At 57.5% G+C, this 27521-nt stretch overlaps 2 protein-coding genes across 2 annotated transcripts; one reads left to right on the forward strand and one right to left on the reverse strand.

Annotated features, from left to right (window-relative positions):
* Window positions 1-3918: 3918 nt before the first annotated feature.
* On the reverse strand, window positions 3919-15049 carry naa10 (N-alpha-acetyltransferase 10, NatA catalytic subuni). The gene is given in 10 exon segments (XM_048525823.2): window positions 3919-4174; window positions 4176-4358; window positions 5151-5235; window positions 6293-6337; window positions 6877-6992; window positions 7168-7190; window positions 7193-7212; window positions 8840-8898; window positions 9392-9490; window positions 14913-15049. Coding segments are annotated over 10 exon segments (708 nt in total). The 5' UTR covers window positions 14934-15049; the 3' UTR covers window positions 3919-4117.
* A 3731-nt stretch (window positions 15050-18780) lies between these two features.
* LOC125449926 (red-sensitive opsin-like) lies at window positions 18781-26355 on the forward strand (the record flags this gene model as incomplete). Its single annotated transcript, XM_059644100.1, has 4 exons — window positions 18781-18976; window positions 22226-22522; window positions 24523-24691; window positions 26186-26355. Coding segments are annotated over exons 1-4 (754 nt in total), but the record flags the coding sequence as incomplete, so codon positions are not given.
* Between the last annotated feature and the right edge of the window lie 1166 nt (window positions 26356-27521).

Below are 27521 nucleotides of genomic sequence, written 5' to 3' on the forward strand. Positions count from 1 at the left end.
GGAATTGGACAGCGTTCTTTGGGGCGAGAGAGAGCGGAAGGGTAGATGGGGAGAAGGCAGGAAACACTGAGTTGGATCATCTTGGTGTGGGGGGGTATTTGTCCCATTAAATCTGAGGGTAGCTATCTGACTTTACCACACACCAGGGGCACTGAGCCTGGCTTGTATACTTGCCAACATCCCTCATTACCTGGGGGAGGGGGGGGGGTATTTAGACCCTCTGGCAGCTCCCCATTTCCCAGGGTTTGGGGGGGGGGGGGTTCTGTCTCTCTCTGTTGCCCTCTAGGGAGGGCTAATTAAACCATCTTACTTAAGGGTAAGTCATCCCTCTGATAAACGTTCGCTGTGTAAAGCTGAGTAACTCGTAAATGCCCCACTGGGCGGGGGGGGGGGGCGCAGGATAATCTGAACTCCATTCATGGGGTATTTAAAACCTAACACAACCCCTCCCCCTCATTTTGTTGGGGAGTTTCAACTCTCCCGCATTCTCATTTTTTTGGGTCTTTATACCAATGAGAAGTCCGGGGGTTGGGTTGGGGGGGGGGGGTATACGCACCCCCAATTGACACCAGGGTGTATATAAATCCCCCAGGGGAGTATGTAACCCTCCCAACACAGCCCTGGGGTGGGGGGGGGGGATTTAACACCCAGACACAGCACAGGGGGGCATTTAAACCACCTGACAGAGCCCAAGCAGATAGTTAACCCCCACGACACACATAGCACTGCCTGGGTGGGGGTGGGGTATTTAGCCCCCCAGACATACACAGCACTGCTCGGGGGGGGGGGGGGGGGGGGGATTTAGCGCCGCCCAACTCACACACAGCACCACCCGGGTTGGGGGGGGGTAATTTAGCCCCTCAGACACACACACAGCTACCCTCCGGGGGGGGGGGTGGGGTATTTGACCCCCCCCGGACACACACCCACAGACATCCCCCCAGGGGGGTATTTGACCCCCCCGACACACACACACACACAGACATCCCCCCAGGGGGGTATTTGACCCCCCGACACACACACACACACACACACACATCCCCCCTGGGGGGGGGTATTTGACCCCCGACACACACACACACACACACACACCCCCCCTGGGGGGGGGGTTGTAATTTGACCCCCCCGACACACACCCACAGCTACCCCCCTGGGGGGGGGGTATTTGACCCCCCCGACCCCCCCGACACACCCCACAGCTACCCCCCCTGGGGGGGGGTATTTGACCCCCCCCGACACACACCCCACAGCTACCCCCCCTGGGTGGGGTATTTGACCCCCCCCGACCACACACCACAGCTACCCCCCCCCTGGGGGGGGGGTATTTGACCCCCCCCGACACACACCCACAGCTACCCCCCCTGGGGGGGGGTGTATTTGACCCCCCCCGACACACACCCACAGCTACCCCCCCTGGGGGGGGGGTATTTGACCCCCCCCGACACACACCCACAGCTACCCCCCTGGGGGGGGGGGTATTTGACCCCCCCCGACACACACCCACAGCTACCCCCCTGGGGGGGGGGGGTATTTGACCCCCCCCGACACACACCCACAGCTACCCCCCTGGGGGGGGTATTTGACCCCCCCGACACACACCCCCACAGCTACCCCCCTGGGGGGGGGGGTATTTGACCCCCCCGACACACACCCACAGCTACCCCCCTGGGGGGGGGGGTATTTGACCCCCCCGACACACACCCACAGCTACCCCCCTGGGTGGGGTATTTGACCCCCCCGACACACACCCCACAGCTACCCCCCCTGGGTGGGGTATTTGACCCCCCCGACACACACCCACAGCTACCCCCCTGGGTGGGGTATTTGACCCCCCCCGACACACACCCACAGCTACCCCCCTGGGTGGGGTATTTGACCCCCCCCCGACACACACCCCACAGCTACCCCCCCCTGGGTGGGGTATTTGACCCCCCCGACACACACCCACAGCTACCCCCCTGGGTGGGGTATTTGACCCCCCGACACACACCCACAGACATCCCCCCAGGGGGGTATTTGACCCCCGACACACACCCACAGCTACCCCCCTGGGTGGGGTATTTGACCCCCCGACACCCACAGCTACCCCCCTGGGTGGGGTATTTGACCCCCCCGACACACACACACACACAGACATCCCCCCGGGGGGTATCTGACCCACTGACACACACACAGCCCCCCGGGGGGGGGGGGGTATTTAACGCCCCTCACGGCCCCCCTGCCACAGGGTGAGGTGGGTATTTACTCACCAGCAGAGCGAACCGCAGCGGTATTTTCCCGAAGAGCTTGCCCGGGTCCGGGGCATTACACCATGACATGGCAGGCGTGCTTGTAACCGACCAGGGCCCGCGAGTCCCGCCGAGAGACGGCGCGATAACCCGGCTCCGCCATCACTCTCCGCCCGGCATCCGGGGACCAGCCGCCTCTAGCAACACGCCCCGCCCCTAGCAAACCACCCGCATCCCTAGCAACTACCGTGTGGGCGCCCTGGCCCCGCCCCTCGTGACCACCGTGTGGGCCCCTGGGCACAAGCCCCGCCCCTAACTACCACCTGCAGCAAGTACCGCCCCCAGCAACCACCGTGTGGGCGCCCTGGCAACACGCCCCGCCCCTAGCAACCACCCGCATCCCTAACAACTACCGTGTGGGCACCCTGGCCCCGCCCCTAGCAACCACCAGCAAGTGCTACCCCGAGCAACCACCGTGTGGGCGCCCTGGCCCGCCCCCTTGTGACCACCGTAGGGGCCCATGGGCACAAGCCCGCCCCTAACTACCACCGGCGCCCCGAGCAGCAGCCACCGCGAGCAGTCACGTGACCAACGCCCCGCCCGCTTGACCACCAGCGAACGGGGCCGAGCAGCAAACCCCACCCATGGCTACCGCCGAACAACCCCCTGGTGTACTTCCGAGGAGGGACCGCCCACTGACACCTGGACCCGCCCCCTCACGACCACAAAGGCAGCCACCGTAACAGGGCCCGCCCTTAGCAACCGCCGACCGGAGAGACTTCGCAACAGGCGGACACTCCGCCTTGACAACAGGCCCCACCCCAATCGCGCCTCTTAGCAACAGCTACCAAACCTGGGCAGACAGCCAAGAAACAACTCTCCCCGCCCCTGGCAACCAGTGATACTACCCTTAGCAACTGAGCCACCCCCATAGCAACCACCCACCATCTGCCTAGCAACTGCACCTCCCCATCCCTAGCAACCCATCACAGTCAACTGTAACACCACTCCAGGCAACCGTTGATTGGCATCGCCAGTGGCAACAGTGGCATGCCTCAACAACCCCAGCCCTTAGCAACGGGGACCCCACTCCTAGCAACCCTGCCCGGTGTCACTGGCAAAACATTTAGCCACCCGCTGCAAATGGGTGACAGCCCCCGGCAACCAGTGACCCCCTCCACCCTCCCTGGTCAACCGTCTCCGCCCCGACAACAGGTAACGCCGCCCTCGGCGATGGCGCCCTGGTCGACCCCCGGCCCGCCAGCGGCTGCAGGCTCAGCGCCCGGGGGAAGGAAACGAACCCCTCACCCCAGCAACACGCCCCACTGCCTGGGGGTGGGGGAGAAACAGGGAGGGTGCCCCATACCCTCCCTGAGAACAGGCGTTCTCGCAGCCTCACCAGCTCCTGTCCGACGGGTGGGGGGGGGGGGGGCGGTTTGGGTGATCCACTGGGTCAGCAGCTCTGGCCAAGAGGATCCCACCCGTCGGGGGACCTGAAGCTCCTTAGATCCCTCCGGCTCGAGCACACCCCCCGCCTCCCACCAAATCAGACGGCTGTACCGGGCATCCCGGTCGTGCGCGCTCCCTCGGCAGCCTCTGACCAAACCCGTTCCCTGAGCGACGAGGCTTTTGTAAGAACCCAGCGACCAAAGTGTCACAGCCCCCTGCATCCAAGAACCACAACAGAGACTCCGTTACAAATGCTCTTTATTCCGTGTGCCCGGGAGCCCAGTTGCTTTACGAAGATTTCTCAGGCATCTGCACGGCAAATAGGGCGGTGCCGAGGCCCGGTGGGTCCGATGGCTGCGAAAGGGACCGCACGATGCGAGCCCCCGCACCCCCCATGTCCGCAGGAGGAGGGGTGGGGTTGTCGGCGAGGGCGATGAAGCCTACGAAGCCGAGTCGGAGTTCTCTGAGCTGTCCTTGACGTCCGTGCTCTCCGTCGCCCTCGCTGACCTCGCTGACATCCTTGCTGTCGCCGCTGTCCTCGACCCCGGGCCTGGGCCCGGACGGGCACTTCTCGTCCCGGCAGCAATCCACCACGTGGTTCGACCGGCTCGGGACCCGGTGATCCAGCGACGCCAGCACCAGGGGTTTCAGCCTCTCCCTCGTGTCGGCCTGTTTCCTGAACTGGAGAAATAGAAGGCCCTGGGTGGAACCGCGGAACATCACACAACTCTCCCCCCCCACCACCCCCCCCATACCAATTCTCCTCATTCACCATCCACCCCACACCCCTGATCACTCCCCCCTCTCCCTGAGGGAGCAAGAAACCCCTCGCCCTCCCCACCCCCGGTTCTCACTCCCCTCTCTCCGAGAGGTTGGGAATGAACCCCCCCCTCCCCACTGTTCTCACACCCCTCTCCCACTGCAGGATCGAGACCCGCCCCCCCCCCCCATCACCCGGTTCTTCCCCCCTCCCTGCGGAGGAAGAGTCCCCCATTCTCCCCCCTCTCTCCCAACCGGAAGGAGTGGCCATGTTCTGTCCCTCCCTCCCTGCGGGAGGTCGTGCCCCCACCCCCCCCAATCTCTGCTCCTCTCCGTCCGCAGGAGGAAGACCCCCATACTGCCCCCTCCGCTCTCTGCCCCCTGTCCCTCTGCGGGACGGAGCCACACCCCCCACCTCCCCATGGGAGCAAGTCCGCTCCCCATTCTCTGCCCCTCTCTCTCTACCACCCCCCCCAACGGGAGGGAGCGAGTCCCCCACCCCCTCGGGCAAATCACCATGGGTGGCAGGGAGCAGGAGTGCCTGCTTCATCTGGAGCCCCTGGCCAAGCGCTCCGCACAGAGCCATTTGGGCAGGTGGCGAGGCCTGATCTCCCCTACATGACCGAGAGGAGCAGAAGCCGCGCATGCGGGGGGGGGGTCACTTGTGGAAATGGAGATGCCTTGGGACAGGGAGAGAAAGGAAGGCAAACAAACCTCATCAGCCATGAGAGTCAGGTCCCGTTTCATCGCGTACGCGTCCTCTCCATCGGCGTAGTACTTGGGCTCCACCTCGCTGATCCTGGAGGGGGCGGGCAGAAAAAAAGACAGCTATTCACCAAGCCATCCCCAGTCTCGCTGACGCTCACGTCGCTCGCTCTTGCTTCAGTTAAGGTTGTAGAGTCACACAGCGCAGACACAGGCCCTTCGGCCCAACTCAGCCAGGTTTTCCCCAAGTGGACATGCTCCCATTTGGCCTGTGTCACCCAAAACCCTTCCTGCCCAACCGCTTATCCACGTGTCTTTTGAACGTTTCACAGGGCAGGTGGTCAATGTGGAATTCTGCCAAAAATCCAACCCATCTCTCAATTGTCAGGAAAGAGCCAATTGATTCGCCCACGTCCTTCAGGGAAGGAAGCCTGGCATCCTGACATGGCCCGGCTTACTCGTGACTCCAGACCCACAGCAGTGGGGTTGACTCTGGGCAATTAGGGGTCACATAAAGCACACTTCAGCCCAACTCACCACACCAAACTCAACTAGTCCCACGTGCCAGCATTGGGCCCAGATCCCTTCCTCTCCACGTACCCACCCAGATGCCTTTGAAATGTCATAACTGAACCAGGCGTCAGCACTGAGGGATTTCGGAGAGGAGTTCCAGAGCCGACGAGCCCAGGCAGCTGAAAACATGGACCCCAAAAAGGTAGAGCGACGACAAGCAGCAACTTCTCCAGGGGCCGGGAGTGGAGAAGAGCACAGACCCCCGAGGGTCGGAGTAAAGGATGGGGTGCAGGGGACAAGGGGGGGTGGCGCGAGTGCACTTAAAGGGAATAGGGACAGGGACGGGGACAAGGAGGAGAGGGATATTGGTGATGCGGACGGGACAGGGAGGGGGCTGGATGTCGGTGACAGCGGGGGGAGGGGGGGGATGTCGGTGACGGGGGCAGCGGGGGGAGGGGGGGATGTCGGTGACAGGGACAGTGGGTGAGGGGGGGATGTCAGTGACAGGGACAGTGGGTGAGGGGGGGGATGTCAGTGACGGGGACAGTGAGGGAGAGGCGGGGGGGGGGGGGGGGAATGTCCGTGATGGAGACAGTGGGGAGATGTGATAGCTGGGGTGGTGCTGACATGGCACTTACTGGAAGTTGAGCGTATTCGAGTACAGGTGTAATGCCGCTCGATTGCTGTAAATTGGAGAAATCAGAAAAGCAGAGATTAAAATTCATTCAGTGTCTCTTCAGCACAGAGTAACACTCCTCAAACACCATGGGCCTTCAGCACTCCGACACAGGCGGGCTGCACAATGAGGGGAGCAGTGCACAATCTCAAAGATGCTGGACTGAAGAGCAAAGGGTAACTTTTCTCAAACCCTGGGGCTGCCCTCCCACAGGAGAGGGGCAACCACTCGCGGGTTTAACCCAAGTTTTATGGCTCAGCTGAGGTTAAGCGGAGACCCTCAGGGTGCAGGGGCTGAAACCGCACCATCAGCGTCGCCGACCAGCTATTCGGCCAACCGAGTGTACTGGACCCGAGCCTGAGCAGCACTGTTCAGTGGGAAAGCCCAGAACTACACCCACCAGCGCCGAGGGCGGAGCGGGCACAGTCAGAGGGCCAGCGCCGAGGGGGAGCCTGTGCTATTAGAGGAACTTGGGGGGGGGGGGGGGGTCGCAAGGGGCGCTGGGGGTGCTTGTCACCCCCAGGAGAGCTGGATCGGTGTGGGTACCTCTTCCGGACATGCAGGGAGACGTAGCGAGCGTTGAAATTCTCGATCATGGCTCTTGACGCCTGGTCCATGAGCTTCTGAGCCAATCCAAGTCGCCGATGGGATCTCTTCACCGCCTGTGTCATTGGACAAAACGCGATGTTCAATCCCACGAGACAGTGCTCTGTCCACGCCCGCCCTCTCCGACAGACGCATTGCACACCTCCCACCCCCCACCTCCATTGCTCCTTCACCACCACCTTCCAGTCCCGTTCCCTCACCTCCGGCCCCCCAACGCCCGCAACTCCATACCAGGGAGGTGATGTGGCCGTGGGTACATCGTCAGGATCTTCTTCCCTGGAAGCAAAACCAGAAAGGAATCATGTTTTACTGAGGGAGAGGGTTGTGGGGGTGGGGGGGGGGGGGGGGGGGGTGGTTCATGTAGCTTATTACAGCCAGCGCTTTGCACAAGATGGCATGAAATTACATGGGGTAGAACACAGCCCACTCCATCCTGCAAACCAGCCTTCCTTCTGTTGACTCCATTTACGCTTCCTGTTGCCCCAGGAAACCAGTTTCGGGAGAAGGTACACACCACACACTAACAGCTGCTGCCTTCCTGTTATCAGACATGCAAACGGACCTCTCAAATATTCCAGCTGATTCTTCTCTGCACCGTCCCCGCAGCTTCCTGTTCTATGACCCTGGCGTACTTATGTCAGGTGCGGTTTCCCTGGTTAGCACGCAAAACAGCACTTTTCACTCTACATTGGTACACGCAACAATAACAAATCAACGCAGTCATTTCTCCATCGTTCTGAAGTGGGGGTGAAGTGCCAACGTAGAGAAGGCAGGCTACCACATTAATTCATCGCCACAGAGCGCGCATGCGCGGGCACACACCCACCATCCCCCCCCACAATGACTTCTCTACCGGCATGCTATGGTTTATAAAAACAGACACCACATATTTAACGTCGCTCGAGTGTCGTCCATCACACTTTTTTAAAAACTCATTGCAGGACGCTGGCTGCGTTATTGTCCCGTCCCGAGGTGCCCCCCCCCCGCTCCCCCTCGCCATGAAGGTGGTGGTGAGCTGCCTTTGTGAACTGCTGCAGTCCACATGCTGTAGGTGTGCTCTTAAGGAAGGAATTCCTGGACTCTGACACAGTGACAGTGAAGGAACAGTGACACTTTTCCAAGGATGGTGAACGGCTCGGAGGGGAACTTGCAGGGGGGGTAGTGTCCCCATTTCCCTGCTGCCCCTGTCTGTCTAGGTGGAGGGGGCCGTAGGAATGGAAGGTGCTGCTTGAGGATCTTTGGGTAGATTTCTGCAGTGCCCGCCTAGATGGTACACACCGATGCCACTTAGCATCAGTGATGGAGGGAGTGAATGCTTGTGGATGTGGTGCTAATCCAGCAGGGGGCTGAGTGGTCCTGGATGGCGTCGAGATTCTCGAGTGTCCATACCTGTCCAGGCAAGCGGGGAGTGTTCCCTCGCACTTTGTCAATGGTGGGACAGGGCTTGTGGAGTTCTGCAGCCTACAGATACCAATGGGCACACACAATATCTTGAACTGCTGCTGGGGTGGGGATCCCTTAGTTCTTGCAGCGCCCCTATTCTCTGCCCCCATTCTCCTTCTTCTTGCTTTCAAAGAGGCAAGTCACTGGAAAGTAGAGAATCCAAACAGACAGAACAACAGGGAGATGGGAACTGAAGGATGTGTGGACGGGAAAGGTTTGGAAGGGTATGGGCCGAGCGCAGGGTAATAGCTCTGGGCCGAAGGCCTGTGTCCCTTCTCCTGCAGGTCACAGCAGAACTCTGTGACCGTCTGACCTACCACCTCTGTGGTAGGGAGACAAAGGAGGTGTGTCGGAAGGCGTGGGGGTGAAATCCCGATGTAGAGAAGGCGGGCTGCCACGTGGCTTCACCGCTGCGCACGCAGGAAACACAGTGAGCACCCCCCCAACCCCAACACCTTACATTTTTGCCAGGACATAGCCCACAATCTTTCCGTTCTCGTCCTCTGCAATGTACGAGAGCTGCAAAGAGCAAGAATAGCCGGTGTAAGGTTGCTCACTGTCAGGACCACCCCAACACCCGCACTTGGCCCCCCTCCTCCACACACACCCCCCTGACCCAGGGGCCTACAGTCAGCCCTCCACTGACAAGGCTAAAGATGAAACGATACGCCGGGGGTGAGGGGACCGTCTGCTGTAGCCGGTGTGACAGCTTGGAGCTCATGCGTTCCCCAACCCCGCCCCCACCCCCACCAGACGGACTCTGCAATACCACGGCGAGCGGGATTTTTTTTTCGGGCCGGACGAAATGTCCTGCACCCAACCCCGCCCTCCCCCAACCTTCCGAACCGTGGCTAGCACTGGGTCGGTATGGACCTGTCGGACCTGCTTCCAGGGATCCGGGTGATAAGCGCTGATCGATTCGGAGGGGAGGCCCTGAGGTGGCGACAGACCGGGATGGCACAGCACAGCACGAGGCCCAATCCCCACGCCCCCTCTCCAAGCCGCTCCGTACCTGTGGCCACGACAGACCATGGTAGAAATAGTATTTCATCTGGTAGTTCTCCGGTAGGCACAGCAGGTTGCAGTGCTGCATGTTCATCAGGTCCTCGGGCTGTGTTTTTTTTGGGGTGGGGGGGGTGGGGAGAGAGAAAAGCAGAGGCAATCACACACAGGGACGTACACTCCCACCCGAACACTTCACACGGGTGTCGGAAATAGCAGCAGGAGCAGGCCCTCCGGCCCATCTTTGCGCGGACTCAGTTCCGCCCACCGTAACCCTTGGCTACTCCAAAATCTATCTTTGCCTGAAGGAAACGCAGCGAGGAAGCCTCAGCTGCTTCCCTGGGCAGGGAATTCCGCAGATTCCCAACCCTTCGGGTGAAGGCGTTGCTCCTCAACTCGGTCTGCAATCTACTCCCCGCTATTTTGGGCCCCCGCCTCCGGTTCTAGTTTCACCTGCCAGCGGGAACAACCTCCCTGCTTCGATCTTATCTATTCCCTTTGGAATTGTGCGTGTTTCTGTAAGATTCCTACCCCTCGTTCTTCTACATTTCGGTCCATTCAATCCCTCTCATAAGCCAAGCCTCTCAAATCCGGAATCGACCTCGTGCACCCCCTCCAGCGCCAGTACATCCTTTCCTCGAGTCAGGAGAGTGAAACCGTACGCAGTACTGTGGCCTGCCCAGCTCCCTATACAGCTGCAGCATCAGCTCCCTGGTTTTTAAACTCCACCAATGACAGAATGTTCCATTTGCCTTCTGCGTTACTTGCTGCACCTGCCAACCAACCTTTTTTTTGTGTGTGATTCATGCACAAGGTCACCCAGATCCCTCTGCGCCGCCATTTTTCACCGTTTAAATAACGGCCCGTTTTGCTGTCATTCTGACCAAAGTGGATGACCTCGCACTTCCCGACATTGTATTCCATCTGCCAGACCCTCGCTCCCTCACTATCTGTGATAACAAGGTGCAGAGCTGGATGAACACAGCAGGCCAGGCAGCATCAGAGGAGCACAAAAGCTGACGTTTCGGGTCTAGACCCTTCTTCTGAAAATCACTATCTATATCCCTTTGCAAACGTTGTCCTCTCCTTGCTTTGTCCTACCAGTTACCTACGCACTTTCTCCTTCAGGACAAACGGGGCAGAGCATCCCCGCTCTGAGCAAGGGTCACGGGACACTACATGTTAACTCGGGTTACTCTCCACAGATGCTGCCAGACCTGCTGAGCGTTTCCAGCAACTTCTGTTTTTCTTGGGGACAGGACAACATTCTAATTCGGGAGGGGGAATAGGGGATGCAGCAATGGGAGGGGAAGGCGAATCCCTGGGGAGCTGGTACAGCATGGACTGGAGGGAGCGAGTGGCCAAATGGCCTGTTTTGGAGACAATGCTGGGGCTGGGTCAGCGGCACTTTTGTTCCTCACATTTAAATGGATCTCCGGGGAGTGCTCCCCACCGATTCCTCATCCCCCTCCCCTCACAGCCATATGGCACGGAAATAGGCCCTTTGGCCCAATTGGTCCATGCTGGCCAGGTTCCCTAAACTGAACGAGTCTCATTTGCCAGCATTTGGCCCCTGTCCCTCTAAACCCTTCCTTATCCACGTCCCCATCCCGATGCCTGTTAAATGCTGTCACTGTACCAGCCCCCACCACTTCCTCGTCCCACACACGCACCACCCACTGCGTGAAAACGCTGCCCCTCAGGTCCCTTTCCCCCTCCCACCTTAAACCCACGCCCCTCTAAGTTTTAAACTCCCCTACACCTCGTCTATTCACCTTATCCATGCCCCTCATGTTTTTATAAACCCCCGAAAGGTCACCCGTCAGCCTCCGATGCTCCAGGGAAAATAGCCCCAGCCAATTCAGCCTCTCCCTATAGTTCAAACCTCCAACCTGGGCAACATTCTCACAAGTCTTTCCTGAACCCTCTCAAGTTTAAAAACGTCCTTCCTGTAGCAGGGAGACCAGGATTGAATGCAGTATTCCAAAAGTGGCCTCATACAGCCACAACATGACCCTCCCGACGCCAACGCTCAACGCACCGACCGATAAAGGCGAGCGCCCAACCCCCAACGCCCCCCTCACCGTCCTGTCTACCTGCGGCTCCACTTTCAAGGAACTATGTACCTGCTCGCCCCGAAGTCTCTCTCTGCTCAGCAACACTCCCCCAGGACCTTCCCATTAAGTCCTGCCCCTGATGTACCTTTCCCCAAGGGCAGCCCCTCACATTTATCTAAATTAAACTCCATCTGCCCCTCCTCAGCCCCATCTGATCAAGGTGCCATTGTACTCTTGAGATCACCTTCCCTTGCTGGACCCACATTGGTACTTTCTCGCCACAGATGTTCCCGGACCCCTCTTGTCCGTTCCTTCACTGTTCTCACTGAGCCAGCATTTATCGCCCATCCCCAATTGCCCAGAGGGCAGCTAATAGTCAACCGCATTGCTGCGAGTCTGGAGTCACATGCAGGTCTGACCAGGTAAGGATCGCAGTTTCCTTTCCTGAAAGGATATTAGCGAACTGGATGGGTTTTTCAGCAAAGGACTGCCTTTGGATTAATTCCAGCTTCTTTTGCAAATTCAAGTTCCACCATCTGCCAGGGCAGGATTTGAAGCCAGGTCCCCAGAACATTAGAGATAGCAAGAACTGCCGATGCTGGAGTCTGAGATAACAGCCTGGAGCTGGAGGAACACATCAGGCCAGGCAGCATCTTCTTCTGAAGAAGGGTCCCGACCCGAAACATCAGCTTTCCTGCTCCTCAGATGCTGCCCGGCCTGCTGTGTTCCTCCAGCGCCACACCGTGTTACCCCAGAACATTAGCTGAGCTTCTGGATTAATAGCCTGGTGATAGAAAACTAGGCCACTGCCCTCCTGCTGAGATTTTCCAGCAATTACTGGAAGCAAGCTCCAGGTGAATGATGGAATTCAGGTCAGTGTTTCTTCTGATCGGGCTGGGGAGAGAAGTAGAGTAACTCAAAACAAGAGTACACTCTCTCTCACCCCCTGCTCTCATCCTCCCTCCTCATGTGGAAGTGGCATCGCTGGACCAGGCTGGAGCTCTGTCTTGCTCCACAGATGCCATCAAGTCTCTGCAGCACCTTATAACTTTTAATTTGCTCCCGATCCACCTCTCAAAAAGGGGGAAATTGGGGAAGGAGGATAGCAATGGCGCGGGCGGGGGGGGGGGGGAAACAGTGCAGATGACTGACAGTGGAGTCAAAACGCAAGCTCGGTCCCCCTCCACAGACGTCACCAGCACCTGCACAGCCTTTGTGGCACAATCCCAGTTTCATTTGTTTCTGAACCCTCAGGAACGGGGGGTGGGGGTGGAAAAGTGCAATTGGGGTTAAAAGAGAGATGTCAGACACTGGAGTGAAAACACGATCTCCATCTCTCTTTCTCCTTCTACACAAACACTCCCAGGAGCTACCAAGTCCGCAAAGCGCTTTTCTGACTTTTATTTGCATTCAATCCCTCTCAGGAAAAGGGGAAAGCGGGGGATAGGAGAGGGGCGATTGGGGTTAAAGAGGGAAGGCAGCAGAGACTGGAATAAAAGCACGAACTCTCTCCTCTCTCAAAAACCGAAAGAAATGCAGATGCTGTAAATCAAAAGTAAAAACAGAAGCTGCTGGAAAAGCTCAGCAGGTCGGGCAACAGCCAAGAAGAGAATTCAGAGTTAACGTTTCAGCTCCAGTGACCCTTGCTCAGACAGGGTCTCTCTCCCCTCCGCAGACACCACCGGGTCCCGCTTGAGTCTCTGTGACACTTTCTCACTTTTATTCAGTCCTGATGCCTCAGGAAAGGGGAGCAATTGAGGGCTGGGGCGGGGGGGCAGCATCAGGAAGGCGATGGGCAACAAGACGGAAGGCGACAGACACTAGAGTTGAAATATGAACTCCATATAATGTCCACAAATAGTATCAAGTCTCTTGTCCCACTTTCATTTTGTTTGAAATCCCCCGTCAGGAAAGGGGGCAGGGCAACTGTGGGGACTGAGGGGTTGGAGAAAGGCGACTAGGAGTTAAAGAGGGACGACAACTGACACCGACGTTAGTAGATTAACTCTAAGCCTCCCTCCACAGACACAGCCAAGTCTATGTCTCACTTCCGGACTCTTACTTGTTTCTGATCCCTCCTCAAGAACGGAGGCAATTGTGGGGGTGCAGGCTAAGTAGAAAGGCAATTAGAGTTTAAAGATGGAAGGTGACGGAGACTGGAGTCAGTATGCTAACTCTATTCCTACCCCAACAGACACACCAGAACCTTCTGAGCCACTTCCTCACTTTTGTTTGTTCCCGACCCCTCCTCAGGAAAAATGGGGGGGTTGGCTAAGGGGAAGGAGGGCGGCAAATTGAGTGTTAAAGAGGGAAGGTGAGAGAGTGGAGTCAGTACATTAAGTCTACACCTTCTCCCCCCACAAAGGACACTGCCAGGACCTGCCCTAGTCTCTGTCCCTGGACTTCCTCACTTCTATTTGTTTCAGATCCCTCAGCAGGAAAGGGGGCAGTTGTGGGGGGTGGGGGTGAGTGTTAGGAGAGGAGCAATTGGTGGGGTGTTAAAGAGGGAAGGTGAGAGACTGGAGGCTGAACCACCCTCCACTGACACTGCCAGGACCTGCCCAAATCTCTGTCCCTGGACTTCCTCACTTTATTTGTTTCAGATCCCTCAGCAGGAAAGGGGGCAGTTGTGGGGGGTGGGGGTGAGTGTTAGGAGAGGAGCAATTGGTGGGGTGTTAAAGAGGGAAGGTGAGAGACTGGAGGCTGAACCACCCTCCACTGACACTGCCAGGACCTGCCCAAATCTCTGTCCCTGGACTTCCTCACTTTTATTTGTTTCAGATCCCTCAGCAGGAAAGGGGGCAGTTGTGGGGGGTGGGGGTGAGTGTTAGGAGAGGAGCAATTGGTGGGGTGTTAAAGAGGGAAGGTGAGAGACTGGAGGCTGAACCACCCTCCACTGACACTGCCAGGACCTGCCCAAATCTCTGTCCCTGGACTTCCTCACTTTTATTTGTTTCAGATCCCTCAGCAGGAAAGGGGGCAGTTGTGGGGGGCGGGGGTGAGTGTTAGGAGAGGAGCAATTGGTGGGGTGTTAAAGAGGGAAGGTGAGAGACTGGAGGCTGAACCACCCTCCACTGACACTGCCAGGACCTGCCCAAATCTCTGTCCCTGGACTTCCTCACTTTTATTTGTTTCAGATCCCTCAGCAGGAAAGGGGGCAGTTGTGGGGGGGTGGGGGTGAGTGTTAGGAGAGGGAGCAATTGGTGGGGTGTTAAAGAGGGAAGGTGAGAGACTGGAAGCTGAACCACCCTCCACTGACACTGCCAGGACCTGCCCAATCTCTGTCCCTGGACTTCCTCACTTTTATTTGTTTCAGATCCCTCAGCAGCCTGCGCATGCGCAAAACCAATACGCGTGAGCAATGGCGGTAACCGTTCCCACTTTGACTTTTGCCCTCCCTCCCCGCCCCCACGAGGAGCGGCTTATCCACCCGCCGCCTCCCGTTCCCGGTTCCCAGCCCCGACCTCCTCTCACCCGGGCGTTGCGGATATTCATTTTCTTCCCGCTATCTCTCACTCTCTCCCTCGCCGACCGTCCTCCGACGACCGGGGAATCACCTGACCTATCCCCATTGGTCAAAAGCCCGGCCCCGCCTCTCCAATGCCGGCCAATCGTACATCGGCGTTTTCGGCCACTGGTGCTCGCCGTTGGGGTGGGTGCGACCAATCAAACGCGAGCTCCGCCCCCTTTCTCCTTTGATTGACGGGGGCCGTACCCACTCTCTGACGGTGAGGCTGACCGACAGTTCGGGTTAGCCAATGGAGAGCCGTATGTTGCAGGCGAGGGGCGGGCGTGTATAGCCTGGGAACCAATACCAAGCGTCCGCCCTCCACTGCGCGCAGATTGTCAGCGTTTCTGACCATGATGAATGGAAGTGCTTGAGTGACGGTGGAAATGGCCAATGGACCGCCGCGAAACCGATGGGAGGCGGTAGCTTTCGAGCACGGAACCCTGAGATTAAAAAGTACCGCCCCCTTCCAAGCTGATTGTCGGCGCTTCGGACCAATCACAGATGGCGACCGCGGATTGATGGCCATGAATGACCAACGAGGTATCGGGAGATGTTGGAGGCTGAGGCAGTTTCGGACTGGGAAACAATCTCAACATTACGCCTCTCCTTAATTCTGTTTGTCAGCGCTTCTGACCAATCACTGATGGAAATGGATGATTGATAACTTGAATTGGCCCGTGCAAATTGTGGGCGGCGGCGGGCTGGGACAGCGAACCAATCCTAAATCTCCGCCCCCCGACCGTCATGATTGACAGTGCGCCTCGGCCAATTGCTCACCGGAGCTGAAGTGATTGATGGGTCAATTGTGCTCCGGGGAGGGGGCGGGGTCAGGGCGGCAAACTATTCCGAAACCTCGGCCCGTCCCGCGCCGGTACCGCCTCCCGGCCAATCAGAATGGCGTTAGGCTAGGATCGACAGCTCGAGAGGCCAATGGGCCAGAGGGACATGTGATTGACGCACCAAACAGACCGGTGAGGTTCGCAGACGTCCTCTAGCCTTCTGACCAATCCGCTGGGACCGTGTGCGACTCTATCCCCGCCCCCCAACGCTTAAAGGGATCCTCCCGATCCTGGTCCGAATTAGGGGGTGAGGGGATCCCAAAGGGATCTTCCTGATCCTGGTCCAAATTAGGGGGTGAGGGTATCAGAATGGGATCTTCCCGATCCTGGTACGAATTAGGGGGTGAGGGTATCAGAATGGGATCTTCCCGATCCTGGTACGAATTAGGGGGTGAGGGTATCAGAATGGGATCTACTCGATCCTGGACCGAATTAGGGGGTGAGGGTATCAGAATGGGATCTACTCGATCTTGGACCGAATTAGGGGGTGAGGGTATCAGAATGGGATCTACTCGATCCTTCTACTCGATCCTGGACCGAATTAGAGGGTGAGGGTATCAGAATGGGATCTTCCTGATCCTGGACCGAATTAGGGGGTGAGGGTATCAGAATGGGATCTTCCTGATCCTGGACCGAATTAGGGGGTGAGGGTATCAGAATGGGATCTACTCGATCCTGGACCGAATTAGGGGGTGAGGGTATCAGAATGGGATCTACTCGATCCTGGACCGAATTAGGGGGTGAGGGTATCAGAATGGGATCTACTCGATCCTGGACCGAATTAGGGGGTGAGGGTATCAGAATGGGATCTACTCGATCCTGGACCGAATTAGGGGGTGAGGGTATCAGAATGGATCTACTCGATCCTGGACCGAATTAGGGGGTGAGGGTATCAGAATGGGATCTACTCGATCCTGGACCGAATTAGGGGGTGAGGGTATCAAAATGGGATCTTCCTGATCCTGGACCCGAATTAGGGGGTGAGGGTATCAGAATGGGATCTACTCGATCCTGGACCGAATTAGGTGGGGAGGGTATCAGAATGGGATCTACTCGATCCTGGACCGAATTAGGTGGGGAGGGGTATCAGAATGGGATCTACTCGATCCTGGACCGAATTAGGTGGGGAGGGTATCAGAATGGGATCTACTCGATCCTGGACCGAATTGGGGGTATCAGAATGGGATCTACTAGATCCTGGACCGAATAAGGGGTGAGGGTATCAGAATGGGATCTACTCGATCCTGGACCGAATTAGGGGGGGAGGGTATCAGAATGTGTGTGTGTGTGTGTGTGTGTTTCTTTATCTGTCTACCTGCCTCTCTCTCTCTATCTCTCACTGTTTCTCTCTCTCTCTCTCTCTCTGTCTCTGCCTCTCTCTCTCTCTCTCTGTCTCTCTCTCTCCTGTCTCTCTCTCTCTGTCTCTGCCTCTCTCTCTCTCTGTCTCTGCCTCTCTCTCTCTCTCTCTGTCTCTCTCTCTCTCTGTCTCTCTCTGTCTCTGCCTCTCCCTCTCTCTCTCTCTGTGTCTCTCTCTCTCTGTCTCTGTCTCTCTCTGTCCTCTCTCTGTCTCTGCCTCTCTCTCTCTCTCTGCCTCTCTCTCTCTCTCTCTGTCTCTGCCTCTCTCTCTCTCTATGGCTCTCTCTCTCTCTCTCTCTCTGCCTCTCTCTCTCTCTGTCTCTCTCTCTCTCTCTCTCTCTCTCTGTCTCTCTCTCTCTCTCTCTGTCTCTCTCACTCTCTGCCTCTCTCTCTCGCTTGTATCTTTCTCAACTTGTCTTTTTACCTCTCTATCTCTGTCTCTCTATCTCTCACTGCCTGTGCCTCTGTCTCTCTCTGCCTCTCTCTCAGTCTCCCTCTATATCTCTCTGTCTCCCTCTATCTCTCTGTCGCTCTCTCTCTGTTTCCCTCTCTATCTCTCTGTCTCTCTGTCTCCCTCTATCTCTCTCTCTGTCTCCCTCTCTCTCACTCTCTGTCTCCCTCTATCTATCTCTCTGTGTCTCCGTCTATCTCTCTCTCTCTCTGTCTCCCTCTATCTCTCTCTGCACCTCTCTGTCTCTCTCTGCCTCTCTTTCTCCCTCTCTGTGTCTTTCTCTCTCTCTGTCTCTATCTCTCCCCCTCTCTCTCTGTCTCCCTCTCTATCTGGCTCCCTCTATCTCTCTCTCTCTCTGTCTCCCTCTCTCTCTCTCTCTGCCTCCCTCTCTCTCACTCTCTGTCTCCCTCTATCTATCTCTCTGTGTCTCCGTCTATCTCTCTCTCTCTGTCTCCCTCTATCTCTCTCTGCACCTCTCTGTCTCTCTCTTTCTCCCTCTCTGTGTCTTTCTCTCTCTCTGTCTCTATCTCTCCCCCTCTCTCTCTGTCTCCCTCTCTATCTGTCTCCCTCTATCTCTCTCTGTCTCCCTCTCTCTCACTCTCTGTCTCCCTCTATCTCTCTCTGCACCTCTCTGTCTCTCTCTGCCTCTCTCTCTGTCTCCCTCTCCCTCTCTATCTCTGTCTCTCTGTCTATCTCTGTCTCTGTCTGTCTCCCTCTATCTCTCCCTATCTCTCTGTCCTGTCTGTCTCCCTCTCTCTCTGTCTCCCTCTATCTATCTCTCCCTCTCGATTTACACACGACTTGTAACGCCATCCTACACGTCTGTGCGGCTTTCGCTGCCAACAGGAGGCAGCCTGGTTTCGCCTCGCTCCCCGCTGACTGGTTTGGGAGGCGGGGTGGGGGGGGGGGGGGGTGGGGAGCGTCGAGCTGATCTGACTGTGGCCACTTTATCCTGATTAGGCCTGACCTCGGACCATGTGGGCCGCCTTCACCCGAAATGCCCAGCAAAGCCCTGGCTCTTAGCTGAGGCCTCTGACGTCAATGGTTAGCGGGCAGCAAATAGAAATGCCGCGTGTCATCCCGGGATCACGATTAAGGGATCAGGGCTCGGGACACCTGAGCCCCGTTCCCCTGCCCTCCCCACCACCACCGCAGCCTATAAAGCACCCCCCCCCCGCCCCAGAGGCGAGAGCAGGCTCCTGCTCTCTGCTCCCTGTATCGGACACTCGCCTCTCCGCGGCCCCGCAGACACGAGAGCGCACGATGGCTTCCTGGGGTCCCGTGACTTACGCGGCGAGGAGGAGGTACGAGCTGGACGATGAGGATCAGGCCACCACCAGGAGCAGCATCTTCACCTACACCAACAGCAACAGCACCAGGGGTGAGTGGGCAGGGCGCCCCCCCCCCCTCACCCCCAACCCCCCACCCCCCCAGCTATGCCCCAATACCTTATGAGTGTCTCACGCACTCGACAAGAGAGAGACAGGCAGAGAGAGACCACAGCAGTGAGGCAGACAGAAAGACAGAGAGAGAGAGAGAGAGACAGAAAGAGAGAGAGAGAGAGAGACAGAAAGAGAGTGAGAGAGAGACAGGCAGCGAGAGAGAGAGGAGAGAAAGAGAGATAGTGATAGAAAGGAAGTGAGAGAGAGAGAGAGAGAGACAGAAAGAGAGGCAGTGAGAGAATAGATAGAGAGAGAGAGAGACAGACAGGGTGACAGAAAGAGAGAGAGAGAGAGGCAGCGAGAGATAGAGAGAGAGACAAAAAGAGAGCGAGAGAGAGAGAGACAGGCAGTGAGAGTGAGAGAAAGGATGGCAAAAACACAGAGATAGATAGAGAGAGAGAGAGAGAGAGAGACAGGGTGACAGAAAGAGAGAGAGAGAGAGATGGATAGACAGAGATGAAGAGAGACAGACTGAGGCAGCAAGAGATAGACAGAGAGAGACAAAAAGAGAGCAAGAGAGAGAGAGAGAAAGCGAGAGAGAGAAAGAGAGAGACAGGCAGCAAGAGAGAGAAAGTGAGAGAGAGAGAGAGAGAGAAAGAGAGAGAGAGAGAGACAGGCAGTGAGAGAGAGAGAGACAGTGTGAGATAGAGAGAGAGAGAGAGAAAGTGAGAGAGAGAGAGACAGGCAGTGAGAGAGAGAGAGAGAGACAGTGTGAGATAGAGAGAGAGAAAGCGAGAGAGAGAGAGAGAGAGAGAGAGAGACAGGCAGTGAGAGAGAGAGAGAGAGACAGTGTGAGATAGAGAGAGAGAGAGAGAAAGCCAGACAGAGAGAGAGAGAGAGAGAGAGAGTGTGAGATAGAGAGAGAGAGAGAAAGCCACACAGAGAGAGAGAGAGAGACAGAGTGAGATAGAGACAGAGCGCAAGACAGAGGCCCCCACCCCCCACCAAGTTTCTCTTCTCTATAAGAACATAACCCCCCCCCCCACAACTTTGGTCAAACCTAATCTCCAGGACCTTCAGAGATCAGCCCCTGCCCTTCACCAGTTCCACAAGTAGATTAAGCTGCGAGAGAAAATAATTCTCCTCTCTATCTCAAACAGTGACAACCTCCCCCCGCCCCAGCTCCCTCATTCAAGGTTCTCTCATGTTCCCACCCCTCTTTTGAGATTTGGTAGCCACCGAGCTCATCCCCCTTCCTTAAGCTGCTTTCCCGCCTGAGTTTTTGTGCTCGTATTCGTCAAAATTTGTCCCGATAACTCCCCTCGGTAGAAAGATATGAGGCGGTAATCACTTGCCACTCTGCTTCCTGCTGGGACCTCAAAGCGAACATCTCCTCCGCCTTCGCCCTTTATTAACCATTAGAGCTTAATTTTCGTCAGATTTTCCAGCCTTAAGCAGTCGGGCCCAGTCAATCTAAAGCGGCCAGAGAGCGCACATTAGCTGCTCTTGGCTGGGGCAGTCCGTTCGGCTTAAGTTAGGATTGAAGGGGCAGAGTCTCCATGGTTTAGAGAAAGGGAATTTTTGTGCTGAGTGGATTTCTTTGAGGAGCTGATGCGCTGAAAGGCGAAGGGAGGACCTCAGATTTTCAGACGGTGGGAGATGACCAGTCTGCGTCCCAATGCCCCCCCCCCGCCCCCGCTGCACGACTTCGCCCCCAAACCCTACAAACAGCCCCTACATGACTCTGAGGAATTGTACACCTTTCTCTGAGCCTCTCCCAGAGCAACCAGCTTCCTGCAGCTGCTACATCCACTTGTGAAAGGCCAGTTGCAGACTGGAGAATGGAACCGGCTGTGGAGGACGAGCGAGGAATCAGCGAGGGGGCGGGGGTGCGGGCGGAAAGCAGACGGGAGCCTGCAGGCTACCATTCAGCCAGGGGGTCGGGATGCGCAGAGGTTCAGCAGCCTCTCAGGCGCATAGCTCTGCGATGTTTAGCAGCTCTTTGGCTATGACTGATTTCTTGCTCCGTTCTCTACCCTTTCGATCCTCTTGTCTTCTTCCTGCTGTGCCATCCTCTCTCCATCTCTTCTCCCCCTCTCTCTCTCTCCTGCTCATCTCACTCTCCCTGCTGTCTCCCTCCCCTCTCTCTCTCTATAAATAACCCCCTCTATCTCTCACTCTCCGCTCAATCTCTCTCCCTCCATCTCTCCCCTCGTCACTCTCTCTTTCTATCTCTCCCACTCATCTCACATTCCCCGCATCTCTCTCTCCCTTCCTCTACCGCTCTTCCTTCTCTCTCTCTCTCTCTCTCTCCCCCATTATCTCTCACCCTCCACCTCTCCCCTCATTTTGCCCTCTATCTCTTCCACTTGTCTCACTTTCTCTACTGTTTCTCTCCTCTCGCTCTCTCTCTCTCTCCCCCTCTCCCTCCTCTCTCTCTATCTCTATCACTCTCTCTACTGTCTCTCACCTCTCTCTCTTTCTCTCTCTCTCTCTCTTTCTCTCTTTCTCTCTCTCTCTTTCTCTCTCTCTCTCTCGTTCTCTCTCTCTCTCCCTCTCTCTCTCTCTCTCTCCTCCTCCCTCTCTCCATCTCTCTCTCTCTCCCTCTGTCTCTCTATCTCTCTCTTCCTCCTCTCTCTCACTCTCTCTCTTCTATCTACTTCTCTCTCTCTCTCCTCTCTCTCCATCTCCCTCTCTCCCTCTTTCTCCCTTCTCTCTCTCTCCTCCCTTTCTCTCTCACTCTCTCTCTTCTCTTTCCCGCTCTATCTCTCTCCCTCTCTTTCGTCTCCTCTCTCCCTCTCTCTATCCCCCTCTCTCTCTTTCTCTTCCCCCCTTTCTTACTCTCTCTCTCTCTCCTTCTCTGAATCTATTTCTCTTTATCTCCCTTTCTCTCTGTCTCTCCTCCTCTCACTCTATCTCTCTCTGTCTCCCTTCCTCTCCCTCTATCTCTCTTTCTCTCTCTCTCTCTCTCTATCTCTCTCCCTCTCTGACTCTCTCTCCCCTTTCTCTCTCGATCTCTCCCTCTCTGACTCTCTCTCTTTCTCTCCCTCTATCTCTCTCCCTCTCTGACTCTCTCTCCCTTTCTCTCTCTCTATCTGTCCCTCTCTGACTCTCCCTCTATCTCTCTCTCTCCCTCTCGCTTTCTCTCCCTATCTCTCTCCCTCCCTTTCTCTCTCTATCTCTCTCCTCCCTCCCTCTCTCCCTCCCTCCCTCCCTCTCCTCAATCTCTTCCCCCCCGCCCGCGCCAGGCCCGTTTGAGGGCCCGAACTATCACATTGCCCCACGCTGGGTGTATAACCTGACCAGCCTTTGGATGGTCGCGGTGGTCATCGCCTCAGTGTTCACTAATGGCCTGGTGCTGGTGGCCACCTGGAAGTACAGGAAGCTGCGCCACCCGCTCAACTGGATCCTGGTCAACATGGCGATAGCGGACCTGGGCGAGACCCTCTTCGCCAGCACCATCAGCATCTGTAACCAGGTCTACGGCTACTTCATCCTGGGCCACCCCATGTGCGTCTTCGAGGGCTTTACCGTCTCCGTTTGTGGTGAGCCCCCAGGGCGGAGGGCAGCGGGGGCGGGGGGGGGGCGGGGGGAGGGATCCGCACCTCGGTGCGAAGACCGCTCGGCCCACCCGGAACCCCGTTATCTGTGCTCTCCTGCCTCCAGCCACGGCCGGCCCTCACCCGCAGCCCAACCCCTCCGTGCCCAGCACCCCTCGGTCGGGGCCGGGCACCTCTCCTTCCCTCCTCTCCCTCTCTCCTTCCCTCCTCCCCCCTCTCCTTCCCTCCTCCCCGCTCTCTCTTTCCCTCCTCCCCCCTCTCCTTCCCTCCTCCCCCCTCTCTCTTTCCCTCCTCTCCCCCTCTCTCTCTCTCCCTCCCCCCTCTCCTTCCCTCCTCCCCCTCTCCTTCCTTCCCTCCTCCCCCTCTCCTTCCTTCCCTCCTCCCCCTCTACTTCCTTCCCTCCTCCCCCTCCTTCCCTCCTCTCCCTCTCTCTCTTTCCCTCATTCTCACTCTCTCTCTTCCCATCTGTCCTGCCCTCTCTTGTCTGTCTCTCTCCCTCCCTCCATCTCCCATCTTCTCTCTCTCTCTCTATCAATCTCTCTTTTTCTCTCTCCTGTTTCTCCGTCTCTCTCTCTCTCTAAGCCCTCCCTCTCTCTGCTCCATCTCTCTCTGTTTAACCCCCTCTTCCCTCTCTCTTTCCCTCCCTGTCTCCTTTTGTCCCTCCCCCATCCCTCTCTCCATCTCTCTCCCCTCCTCTCCTCCCCTTTCTCTCTCCCTCCTTTCTCTCTCCATCTGTCATTCCCTCTCTCTCTCTCCTCCATCTCTCTCAGTCTGTCTCACCCCCATCTCACCCTTTCTCCCTCTCTTCCCCTTCCTTTTTTTTCTCTCTCTCTATCTCTCTCTCTCTTGCTCTCTCCCCCAACTGTCCCCCCATCTCTCTATCTCTCATTCCATGTTCATCTCTCCCTCTCCCTCTCTTCCTCTTCCGCTCTCTCTCTCTCTCTCTCTCTGTCTCCCTCCCTCTATCTCCCTTCCCCACCGTCTCTCCCTCTCTCTCTCTATGTCTCACGTGTCTCTCAATTATTCCCTCTCCCTCCATCCCATTCCCCCACAGCACCCCCCTCTATAGAGCGCACCAATGTCTATCTCTCACCCCAGTCCCTCCGTCCCACTCCCCCACAACCCCCTCACACCCCCCCCCAGAGCGTATCGATGTCTGTCTGTCTCTCTCTATCTCTCACCCCTCTCCCTCCGTCCCACTCCCTCACAACCCCCTCACACCCCCCTCTCTCTCTAGAGCGTACCGATGTCTGTCTGTCTCTCTCTCTATCTCACCCCAGTCCCTCCGTCCCACTCACCCCACACCCCCCCTTCTCTAGAGCATACCGATGCCTGTCTCTCTCTCTCTATCTCACCCCAGTCCCTCTGTCCCACACCCCCCCTTCTCTAGAGCGTACCGATGCCTGTCTCTCTCTCTCTCTCTTCCCAGTCCCTCCGTCCCACTCGCCCCACACACCCCCCTTCTCTAGAGCGTACCGATGCCTGTCTCTCTCTCTCTCTCTTCCCAGTCCCTCCATCCCACTCGCCCCACACACCCCTCTTCTCTAGAGCGTACCGATGCCTGTCTCTCTCTCTCTCTCTTCCCAGTCCCTCCGTCCCACTCGCCCCACACCCCCCCCTTCTCTAGAGCGTACCGATGCCTGTCTCTCTCTCTATCTCACCCCAGTCCCTCCGTCCCACTCGCCCCACACCCCCCCTTCTCTAGAGCGTACCGATGCCTGTCTCTCTCTCTCTCTCTTCCCAGTCCCTCCGTCCCACTCGCCCCACACACCCCCCTTCTCTAGAGCGTACCGATGCCTGTCTCTCTCTCTCTCTCTTCCCAGTCCCTCCGTCCCACTCGCCCCACACCCCCCCCTTCTCTAGAGCGTACCGATGCCTGTCTCTCTCTCTCTCTCTTCCCAGTCCCTCCGCCCCACTCCCTCACACCACCCCCTTCTCTAGAGCGTACCGATGCCTGTCTCTCTCTCTCTCTCTGCCTTTCCCAGGAATCACTGCCCTCTGGTCTTTGACCGTCATCGCCTGGGAGCGGTGGGTGGTGGTCTGCAAGCCCTTTGGCAACGTAAGGTTTGACAGCAAGTGGGCCTTGTTTGGCATCGTCTTCTCCTGGACCTGGTCCATCGCCTGGTGCCTGCCCCCAATCTTCGGCTGGTCCCGGTGAGGTTCCTCTGCTCCATCTCCCATCCGCGTCTTCCCCCCGCCCCTCAGACCACCGTTCCCTCCCATTCCTCTCCTACCGGGCTCCCTCCACCTCTGGCTCGCCCCGTTCCTCCCCCCTGCCCGCCTTCCATTCCCAACACGTCACCAATTAGCCAGCATTCCTGCTCCTAAGGGAGGGAGAGAGAGTTGGAGGGTGGGGGGGTGGGGGGTCTGCGGAGAGAGAGTGTGGAGGGTGAGAGAGGAAGAGACAGAGAGAGAGAGAGAGAGAGACAGACAGAGAGAGAAAGACGTGGGAAGAGAGGGGGTCGAGAGAGAGAGACAGAGACAGAAGGGAGAGGGGAGACAGAGGGAGAGAGAGAGGGGTGGGAAGAGATCTGGGGGGGGAGAGAGAGAAAGAGACTGAGGGACAGAGAGAGATAGAGGGAGAGGGGAGGGAGAGAGGGGAGGGAAGGGGTGTAGAGAGAAGAGGTGGAGAGAGAGGAAGAGAGAGGAAGAGACAAGGAGGGGAGAGAGAGAGGAAGGAAGGGGGGAAGAGAGAGAGAGGGTTGAAGAGAGGGGGGATGGAGGGGCCTGTGTGTCTGGGGGGGGGGGGTGGAGAAAGGGAGAGATGGTGGGTGAGAGAGAGGAAGAGACAGAGAAGGGAGAGGAGAGACAGACAGTGAGAGAGAGAGAGAGAGGAGACAGACAGAGAGAGAGAGAGGGAGGAGAGACAGACAGAGAGAGAGAGAGAGAGAGAGAGACAGACAGAGAGAGAGAGCAGGGGGTGATCTCTGGATTGGTGTTGGGGTGGGGGGGGGGGGGGGTTTCAGCCAGGATTCCAGCCCGTGATCCCTGTCCCATGGTGTTACCGTCACTGAATCCCCCGTCCCCCCAGCGATCGACATCCTGGGGGTTCCCATTGAGCGGAAACTGACCCCAGCCCCGTATCAATGCAGCGGCTACAAGGAGCAGCTCAGAGGCCGGGAATCCCGCAGCGAGTAACTCCCTCCCCCGCTCCCCCACAAGCCTGTCCCACGCAAGACCGGAGAGTGAGGGAGCACGCCTCACTTGCTCTAAATGGGGGTTCGCTCCAACAACGCTCGAAGCTCCGCACCGTCCCGGGATAGAGCAAACCCCCCCCCCCCCCCGCCATCCTCCCCCAACCTTCCCTCAAGCGTGGCAGCAGCTGGGCTCATTAGGAATACTCGGCTGAGCTCCAAACACCGATGCACAGCCGCAGCAGAGTCTACCGTCTGCACGCTGCACTGCAAGCCTCCTCCCTCAGCAGCTTCCAGCTCGGAGGGAGGGGGGCCGCAGCCACCCCCGCCCCACAAGACCCCTCGGAGACCCCCGTCCCATCTCCCACCAACTGGGCCTGCACTTCAGAGCCACCGGGAATTCTGGGAGGAGGCCTTCCCTCATGGGCGCTCTCGATTGTGCGACCCCCACCCACTGCCGAAAGCCTCCGGTGTGGTATATTTTGGTTCTTTCCCCCCCCCCCCCCTCAATCAGGTACTGGCCACATGGGCTGAAGACATCGTGTGGGCCTGATGTTTTCAGTGGGAGCACAGACCCCGGCGTCAAATCCTACATGATCACCCTCACTGTGACCTGTGCTGTGTTCCCCCTCAGCATCATCCTCATCTGTTACCTGCAAGTCTGGATGGCCATTCGAGCTGTAAGCATTAACCCCCCCCCCCCCGCCCACAGCAGTGTCAACCCATCAATGCCTCTGGGGCTTGGGAGACATTTACCAGGATGTTACCTCCGGGGCTGGGAGAGATTTACCAGGATGTTGCCCCTGGGGCTGGGAGGGATTTACCAGGATGTTGCCCCTGGGGCTGGGAGAGATTTAGCAGGATCTTGCCCCTGGGGCTGGGAGAGATTTACTAGGATGTTGCCCCTGGGGCTGGGACAGATTTACCAGGATGTTGCCCCTGGGGCTGGGAGAGATTTACCAGGATGTTGCCTCTGGGGCTGGGAGGGATTTACCAGGATGTTGCCCCTGGGGCTGGGACAGATTTACCAGGATGTTGCCTCTGGGGCTGGGAGAGATTTACCAGGATGTTGCCCCTGGGGCTGGGACAGATTTACCAGGACGTTGCCTCTGGGGCTGGAGGGATTTACCGGGATGTTGCCTCTGGGGCTGGGAGAGATTTACCAGGATGTTGCCCCTGGGACTGGAGGGATTTACCAGGATGTTGCCCCTGGGACTGGAGGGATTTACCAGGATGTTGCCCCTGGGACTGGAGGGATTTACCAGGATGTTGCCCCTGGGACTGGGAGAGATTTACCAGGATGTTGCCTCTGGGGCTGGGAGGGATTTACCAGGATGTTGCCTCTGGGGCTGGGTGGGATTTACCAGGATGTTGCCTCTGGGGCTGGGAGAGATTTACCAGGATGTTGCCTCAGGGGCTGGGAGGGATTTACCAGGATGTTGCCTCTGGGGCTGGGAGAGATTTACCAGGATGTTGCCCCTGGGGCTGGGAGAGATTTACCAGGATGTTGCCCCTGGGACTGGGAGAGATTTACCAGGATGTTGCCCCTGGGACTGGGAGAGATTTACCAGGATGTTGCCTCTGGGGCTGGGAGGGATTTACCAGGATGTTGCCCCTGGGGCTGGGAGAGATTTACCAGGATGTTGCCTCTGGGGCTGGGAGAGATTTACCAGGATGTTGCCTCTGGGGCTGGGAGGGATTTACCAGGATGTTGCCCCTGGGGCTGGGAGGGATTTACCAGGATGTTGCCCCTGGGACTGGAGGGATTTACCAGGATGTTGCCCCTGGGACTGGAGGGATTTACCAGGATGTTGCCTCTGGGGCTGGGAGAGATTTACCAGGATGTTGCC

This window comes from Stegostoma tigrinum, unplaced genomic scaffold (assembly GCF_030684315.1).
Source record: "Stegostoma tigrinum isolate sSteTig4 unplaced genomic scaffold, sSteTig4.hap1 scaffold_505, whole genome shotgun sequence".
In the NCBI taxonomy this organism is placed as follows: domain Eukaryota; kingdom Metazoa; phylum Chordata; class Chondrichthyes; order Orectolobiformes; family Stegostomatidae; genus Stegostoma; species Stegostoma tigrinum.